Genomic DNA, 9,040 nt, shown 5'->3' on the forward strand with positions numbered 1-9,040 from the left:
TGGCACTATCTTATCTGCCTGGATGAGCAGCAATTGTGCATAACTGTTTTCTATTTGAACTCTCAACTTCAAAGAAAGATCAGAAAAATATACTTTGCAATTGCTATTTACATAATTTTTATAATTACATCTCACTGGCACAGGCTTTGTTATATTCAGTTATTATGTTCAACAATTTACTGGTGTTGAAAGTACTACTTTAACATTATCTTCTATGAATGACATGAACACGTAATGACGATGAAATGGATGAAATCATATCTGAGAAAAATGTCATTTTTATGGAACAACCAAGCCTCCCCTCTCCTCTTCTCTGTCCTGGTACCTTGGCGGCAATGGATGCGGCGGTTATGTGGGAGGAGGAGCTGTCCTCGGTGGACGCCACGCCGCTGTCCTTCTTTTCCTCATCTTCCTCCTCACATTGCACACCTTTATCCTCTGTCTGGCGGCGTGGCGAACTGTTTGGAGGTGGCGAGAGGGGCGGTGGTGGTGAAGGCAAGTCCTCCAGCTCGTCTGCTGCCTCCTTTACCTTCACCACTGCGTCCCGAAGAAGGTCGATGGCGTGCGGCAGCGCTGGAAGGATGAACTGGAAGCATTCCTGGAAGAGATTAAGCACAGTTGTCCTAATGAGGGTTTAAATCATGGCACAATCTCATCTAATAGCTGCCAGCATGAAGAAAGTGAAGGTTGGTTGAACACATTTGAGTGTTATGACCTGAACCTGAAGGACCTTTTCTGTCGGTGAAAGAACAGATTTACAGTTGACCTCTTTCACACATTTCTGTATCAGTTTTTCAAACCCATGTTGTTTTTTTTCCCACTAATTAGATTACGTTTTCTCTTCCTGTAATTTTAAATCAACATTGAAGTAGTGCTAGTTAAACTCAAAATTTCCAGGTCATACAGGACTGCCAATATTCTCAAAATTACAGTGTGAACATGATGTTCTTAGGCTTGGAGGCTTTTAATGTAGAAAATAAATGATAAAAATGTTAAAGATTAACTTAAATATTAACAGTGTTGGGGAGTAACGAAATACATGTAGCGGTGATATGTATTTAAAATACAAAATATGAGTAACTGTATTCCGTTACTGTTACCTTGTTGAAATAAATGTATTACACTGCGGTCTTTTCCTGTTTCATATCCCCTCTCTAATTTTGGTAATTCCACGCATTGTCGGAAACCCAAACAAATATGCAAATAAAGGCTCTGACAGGAAATCTGAGCGTGCAATGCAAACTCAATGCAACTGTTTGCCAGCAACCAAGCTGCTCTCAGCGTCAAAAGACTCCACCTCCAACCTAAAGAAACATCTGGAAGTAAGTTCTTTTCTAAAAACTAATGTTAGCTTACTAAAACCTCCTTGTTTTGGTTGTGGTAGGTACCTGGGTTATGTGGTGCATTGCAACCTGCTAGCTGTAAATAATCATGTGCAGTTCTGAAAGAAGACAGAAGAAAACATAATACTGGTAAAGACATAGTTTTCTATACGAGATCACTGCAAAAAGCGCAGCCTTACCTAATGTCCACCCTACTGTTACTCATTTTATATTAAGATTTAAAGATCTAGTTGGTATTGCTTTCAGAACTGCAGAGGATTATTTGCAACTAGCAGTCTGCGGTCTATGAACTAACCTCAGCTAACACCAGCTAACAACGTTAGCTAGGTGGCGAGTAGCCTTCAGTCACAGTAATAAATCACACAGCAATAGTACATTCATGTAGTTGTAAAAAGTATGACAATATGTAAAGTAACCCAAAGTATTCAGAATATGTTACTCACATTAAGTAACTTAACAGAATACGTTACAAACTACATTTTGGGCCATGTATTCTGTAATCTGAATATTACAATATTGTTTAAAAGTCTCAAGCCATCCTACATTTCTTTAGTTTTTGCTTCCAAGGTGCCATACATACAAAGTGGTCTTGAGAAATAGTTCTCCAAACTTGCTGAAGCTCTCTCAGTTTTTCGCTGAACATTAGTTGCTTTTTCACTCATTTCAGTCCAGTCCATGACCATTTTTTTTGTTTCTTAAGCCGTTTAACACTGGCCTATGATTTATACAGGCATAAAACAACCATCTAACTCAAGAGAAGACCCAGCAATGAACCAACTTAGCAATAACCTTTTTCAAATTGTATATTTAGCCAATTATTACTGAATATATCACAGTCGGACACCAACAAGGTGATTCCCAAATAACTTTTAGTCAAAAATTGGCCCTGTTCTGTCCTTTAAAATTTGAAGAAACTGGAATCTGCATCTTAAAGCCACGGTCTTAAGAACTACGAAAAATATCCAAGAAGTGCCTGACCCAGGACCTGAGAGATGCATCTGGCCCTTCAGTTGATCCATCTACTGTTCCCTGAAGCTTCATCACAAATGGCCTCAATGGAAGCTGTCAGCCATTCTTAAGGAAGGGAAACATGGAAAAAAGGCTGAGTTATGCCAAATTACTCAAGAACTGACCGAATATTAGGGGCAACAGGTCTTATGCAGTAAATAATCTAAATTTGAAAATTTAATCCATCATGTAATAATATCTGTAAAGTATTTGATTTGCAAAATCTTAATTTTCAGCATGACAATGATCCCAAACACACTGCCAACGCAGTAAAAGCATACCTGGATAAAAAAAGATGCAATGGAGCACTATTAGTCATCGACTGGTCTCACTGTAGCCCAAACCTCAACATTATTGAAGCAGTGTCAGATCATCTTGACAGAGAAAAAACCAAAAGGTAGCCGACATCCATTAAAAAAAGCTTTGAATGTCCTTCAAGAAGCCTGGAAAACTAATCCTGAAGACTAATTAAAGAAATTAGAAGAACACTTGCATAAGAGAGTTCAATATGGTCAAACCAAATATTGACTTTCAAACTCACCACAATTATACAAACTCACTTTTTGCTTGTTTGCCCATGTATGTTCACATATCTTTTAATAATTCCCTGCCCGTAGTCCCCATTTTCCCAACAGTAAATAAATAATTGAGTGATGATTCAAGGCTTTCACTCAGTACTGAGAGTAAAAGTTTATTTAGGTAAAAGGTGGGAGCAACGTATTATCATAATTATGACAGTCAAACGTGCAGGAAGTGATGCATTGACATTCCCGCAGACAGAAGGCTCCTGGAGAAAACATGCCTTAAACATGTGAGGAAAGCATTTCCGTAATATACAGTTTGTGAGATTTTAGGGTGCAAACTACTGACCATATGACACACAGAGGTGCGACCTGTTTGAGGCACAAAGATTTCATTTGAGGAAATCACAGTTCCTCTCCCTGGCTACACGTCTATTGGCTTTTGCTCTGGTACTTCCTCTCTGCATCCATCCCAGTTTCCTTCTCCAATGTCTCCATGTATGTGTGTGTCAATGTGCCTGTGGGCTCGTCGGCTAAACGCTCCATTCTCTTCACTCCCAAGACAAGAGCTAATCTGTGAAATTATTTATCTTCCTGTGTATTTCAAGCATGGAGAAGATACATTATTAATCGCCCCCACACTTTACACTGCCCGTGAATGGGCTTTCGGGGCAACTCTTCCACTCCACTGTCTGTTTTAATGTGTACATATCGGAATCCGCATTAAATCTGACAATGCAAACCTCAGCTTGACTGAATTCAAATTTCATAAATCCAAACTGCAATTCATGCATTACTGAGACAGCATTCTCAGCACCAATGTGCATAAACATCAAAAAAGCCAGGCAGGAAGACTCAAAACAGTAGATGAAAGCTAGTCTGTCCTGTTGCGTAGCCGCAAGCTAACCTTTACACCCTAAATCCCCATCTCTAGCGTGCATTTTCCTCCAAAACCCCTCAGCAAAATGAAGGCTGTTTATGTCTCTCGCTGCTGAGTTTGAAGCCTACATCTGAGCATGTCTGGAGGATGCAGAGAGAAGGACTGGGTGGGTTTGAGATGTACAGAGGATGGACTCCACTAAAGAATGAGTGAGGATTGTGTCAAGAGCCTGGATATATTCATCCTTTACAGTTTTGCACATTTAATACATGCTGGGAATTTTTTTCTTTCTTTCTTTTGTTTAGCTACATTAGGAGTGTTTTTTTTCTGCTCTTATTCTCTGTTTTGTCCTGGAGGAGAGTAACTGTCAAGAACACTAAAGAGCAGAATCCCTACCAACAGATCAGAAACACGAGCAGGAGAGAGAAAGAGGCATGGAGGAAGAGGGGAAGGCATTGCTGTTCTGAGAAAGGGTGAGAAAGGATGACAGGAAGATGGAAGGAGAGAGAAAAGTAGTGAGTGAGATGAGAGTGGATGAGATCTCAAGAGATAAAGAGTTTTGGGGTAGAGGAGAGAGAGAGATTCAGAGAGATCTTAAAGATCTCATGGACTATTATCTTGATGTTATCTTCGTTATCGGTAAGTGCCAGCACTGAATTAAATTAAACAGAAATGCAATGTTCATTACGTAAATGAGACGTAATGAACAGAGGCTAAAAGGGCAACAGGACAGAACCTAAACACAACTGTGGTCAAAGCTCCAAAGCAGTAGAAAAAATGTACTCTAAAGAGGGGACTGACTTTTGATTCACGTCCTGAAAATAGGCTGAAAATCTCACTCCATGTGTGTCTTGTAATTTTATTCTTTTAGTCTGGAAACTTGCAGGCACTTTTTTGCTACCGCTTCTCTTTCACAAAACCTAAAAGGAAAGCTGTCCATAGCCTCACACATGCAAACAAACCAAATGGCCTATTTCTTTCTGCTTTAACACTGAGTTGGACTTGCAGACTTTGAATTATGTAAAATTATGTTTACTTAACAAGAAATGGATGCTTGAACAGCTTGCCTTGCAAAAGTCTTAATTTCCCCAAATCTTTTTGAAAAAAACCTCTTCAAAAATTAGACAATTAAGCCCCTGTAAGTAAATATTATAATGCCTATAAATGATTAATATTTATTATAAAACTTGGTGATGGTGGCCAGGAAGAACCCCGTTTTTATAAAGGAAGAACCGTTCAGAAGACAGGACTGAATGGAGAGCCATCTATCAAGTCTGGTTGATGAATGAAAGAAAGAAAAGTGAAAAAAGAAGTGCATGGGTAGTCAAAGACAAAACATAAACGATGGGAGCCAGTGGTGGCTTGCAATTGCATAATGGCAGAAACTTGTGGAGGTGAGAAAATAATCTTAATGTATGATGGGACCTCAGCAGCCTGAGCATATAGTAACATAAGTAAGGGATGATACAGGGCCACCTAATCCAGCTCCATCTCTAAAATCTGTTAAAAAATTTAAGTTTGAAGCATAATCTAAAAAGTAGAGAGATTATCTGACTCTTGAACCACAACTGGGAGCTGTTTCCACAGGTGAGGGGGCTGATAGCTGAAAGTCCAACATCCATGCAACATTTTTCACTTCTCTTTCCCTTCATCACTCAACCAGACTCCATACATAGCACCCCATCTGGTCTGGTCTGCCGAAGGGTCTTCCTTTTAAAAGGAAATTCTTCCTTCCTGTCATCACTAAGTGATTACATTGTTCAACAATGTAATTACTTCTGTACAGGACAGTGGATACACCCAGTCTTCGAAATATGCATACATACACTGTGTGAAAAATAAAGCTTTTGCATATTTTCCATGCATTAATTTATAACCAGCAAATGTAGAGGTTTTGGCAGTTTGGTTGTCTGGATCATTCAGGTGTGTGTTAATATAATGCCACAATCTTCCCAGAAGTGAAAGATAGTGGTAGCAAAATTACTCCAAAAACAGACTGTGTAATGCTAAGAGACTGCAAAAAACAAAATGCCTACATCTCAGACTCTAAAGCCTCAGTTAGCATGTTAAATGCTAATGGAGAAAATCTCTACAAAGAACATGCAGCATGGCTTAGATTTGTAAAGTCGCATCTGGACACACCACAAGATTTGAACAAAGTCAAATGTTGTGCACAACTCGAACAATTTCCTTTGGACAGATTAGAAAAAGTAGAAATGTTTGGCACCACATTTGGTAAAATCCAAACACAACATATCAGCACAAACACCACATTCTGTCAATCATGGTGGTTGAGTGGTGATGATTTGGGCTTGTTTTGCAGCTACGGGACTAGGACACCTTGCAGATATTGAGTCGACTACAAAGCATCTTCTAGACCAGATATTCTTGAGTCAAATGTAAGGCCTCAGCTAGAAAGACTATTCTATCATGGGCTGTGCTCATGACTGTACACGCATAGATAAAGCAAAAAGGAATTCAAATGTTTAGTTGTCAGAAATGAGAAGTGAAAATGTTAAACAGTGTATGGCTACAATAAGAAGGTGTAAATCCATGTTGAAATGATATAAAGCTAAATTAATTTGCATCAGCTCTGCAGGTTTTGCTTTCAGTAAGAAACTAAAACAAAATTCGCCCACTGGACAAAAATGTCATTGCACTGTGCAGAAATGCCTTTCTCACTATGGTTTGAAACATTGTTACCAACAATATTATTAGCATATATTTTAATGATGAAGTCAGCATGAAATGAAAGAAATAAAATTGTTCACTTTCCAACTGTAGTGTAACTTTTGCTAAGTTATTCTTTTATGTAGCACTTAAGTAGCACCGTTTGAGAATACATAACATGTCTCCACACTCCAACACGAATGGAAATTTGGGGGAAGAGTGTTAGGTGCGGCTGTGTGCAGACAGGAAAAGGACCCAAGGTGCAGACTCCAGAGACAGATGTAAGCTCAAAAACCGTTTTAATGTTAAACTCAAATATAACATAACTGGAAACGATCAAAAAATAAACTAATACCGGAGGACAGACAGAACACACAGCTTGGTAAACGGTAGATCGCGACACAGACACAGAGAAACACTGGGCTTAAATACACAGAGGGAGCAATCAGGGAATGGGTAACAGGAGGGAAACACAGCTGGGGCAAATCAGGCCTAACGAGACAAGAGGAAGCAAAACCAGACACATTAACATCAGACATGGACTTTCAAAGTAAAACAGGAAACACATAACACAGACTGAACAAAGACACAGACTCATATGCAGGCACTACAAAGGGAACAGAGACGTGGGAACAGGGCAGACACAAACACTGACTGAACACGGGGATATAGGAACTTAGGATACACATAGACGCGAACTAGACAAGGGGATGCAGGTGATAGGGGAGACAGAGCAACTAAAGAAGACAGAGACATAAGCCATAAGACAGAACTCAAAGAAACCAAAAACTAGGAAGTATAAATAATATCAACAACTCAAAAACCCTGGGTCGACGACCCAGGCATCCTAACAAAGAGAGCAACAGCAACCTGCAGTTATATGGTAATGATCAGTTTCCTATCAATTACAGTTTGAATCTAACATATAAAGCTTCTATTAGACTAGATGTGAGAAGAAAAACACTGTTGCCTAAATTATGATGCCTAAGCAAAAATGTTAATACTGCACCCAGAAGGAAGGATAACAAGGTTGTCACAAGAGTCCAAAAGTAGCATGCTACTGAGCGGCATCATGGAAGATACCAATTTCCAAGCTTCACGTCAACAAATGCGCGTTTGCTGCTTCTGTTTTTTCATGTCTTGTGATTATTGAAACATAACAAAAAAAAAAGTACCACTGGCAAATCACTGGAGCACCCTTTCGTGTCATTTTCATATCAAAAGTATTTCTACTTTAGTCAGAATGTATTTATAAAAAGCAGTTACAGAACACAGTCCATAGAAGACTACCAGCTTACTGGCTCTGAGGGTAAAACCATGTTCTCATCACCATTATTTCAAAGTCTCTTTACAGTGGAGACAGAATTAAAGCATCAACAACACATATTAATAATTCACTGTACAAAAAAAAGAAAGATCTAAAGTATTTAGCTGAAAACTTGATATGTAAATGCTGCAAATGGACATGCTTTGGATTATATCTGCAGCATAAATGAGGCCAAAGAGACTAAATGAGGAGCTAAAAGGTATGCAGCTGACAGTCGGACACAAGGGGCTTCGTCCGGCTGGCTCAGCTGGACATCCCTGTTATCTTTATGACAGGAGATCATTGTAATAAAAGCCCGCAATGGGCTTCCTGTACCGTTAACTTTAACTGGAGGTTGTTCAGGGAGACACTAATATGGCAGCAGATGGGGAGAGGTGGTGTAATTGATTGAAAGAAATACTAAAATCGATCAGGAGATGCGGGCGTGTAACGAGACAGAGATAGATGTGCAGGTGAGCAAGGCGGAGAGGGTGAAGAAGGTCGAGAAGGAGACAACAGTAGGTGAAAACAAATTCATGTACAGTGATGGGAATAACGGCGTTACAAGCAACTAACGGTGTTACTTTTTTCAGTAACGAGTAATCTAACTAATTACTATTCCTATCGTTACAATGCCGTTACAGTTACTAACAACAAAATGCTGTCCGTTACTATTTTTCAACAAACAGAAGGTTGAAGCTGTGTTCAGCTTACCGCATCTTATATCAGTTGCACGGAAGTAGCTGTAAGTAATCTGGGCGCTACAGCTTCAAGTAGCTGCGCGCGCTCCTGCGGACGGTAATCACGATCACTGTCTAGCACAACACCTGGAGCTAAGGGGGCAAAACGATCGCATGAGTGCTGCTGTTTGACTGAGGAAGAATAAAGTAGTCGTGGTAAGCCAATCACATGACCACTTAAAGACAAAGCAACAACATGATGATTTACCAGTTTTTAAATTGTGTTGATAGGCCACGTAAAACCAGAGTCATGATAAACAATATATAAGCGGTGTTTTTTCCTCAATAGCTTAGTCGCGTTTACTGTCTAAGGACAGCGCTAGCAAGCACTCTCTGCTTATGAGAGAGAAAAAAACAAAAAAACAACAGGGGAAGTTTTAGGAGTGACGGCGAGAGAGAGAGAGACAGCAGAAAAAGAGAGAGAGCAAGTGTTCAGATGTGAGAGATTTGTGACATTTAGCGTGTTTGGAGTGTGTAGTTAATGTGTTGTCTTGTGTAGTTAGTGTTTAGTGTTGTGGATAGTTTTGTGTTGTGTGTCAGAACAATGAGGTGACTGCTGTCTCCAGGTAGAA

The 9,040-nt window shown here is 39.6% G+C and overlaps 1 protein-coding gene across 7 annotated transcripts in view; it reads right to left on the reverse strand.

Moving 5' to 3' along the window:
• gphnb (gephyrin b) overlaps positions 1 to 9,040 on the reverse strand; it is a 108,826-nt gene that overhangs the window by 42,511 nt on the left and 57,275 nt on the right. For all 7 annotated transcript variants that reach the window (XM_005731123.1, XM_013910348.1, XM_005731120.1 and 4 more), the window contains exon 7: positions 326 to 598. In XM_005731123.1, the coding sequence (XP_005731180.1) occupies positions 326 to 598 (273 nt within the window). The remainder of the gene's footprint in view (positions 1 to 325; positions 599 to 9,040) is intronic.

This window comes from Pundamilia nyererei, unplaced genomic scaffold, assembly GCF_000239375.1.
Source record: "Pundamilia nyererei isolate P.nyererei 1_Seehausen unplaced genomic scaffold, PunNye1.0 scaffold00041, whole genome shotgun sequence".
Classification (NCBI taxonomy): Eukaryota; Metazoa; Chordata; class Actinopteri; order Cichliformes; family Cichlidae; genus Pundamilia; species Pundamilia nyererei.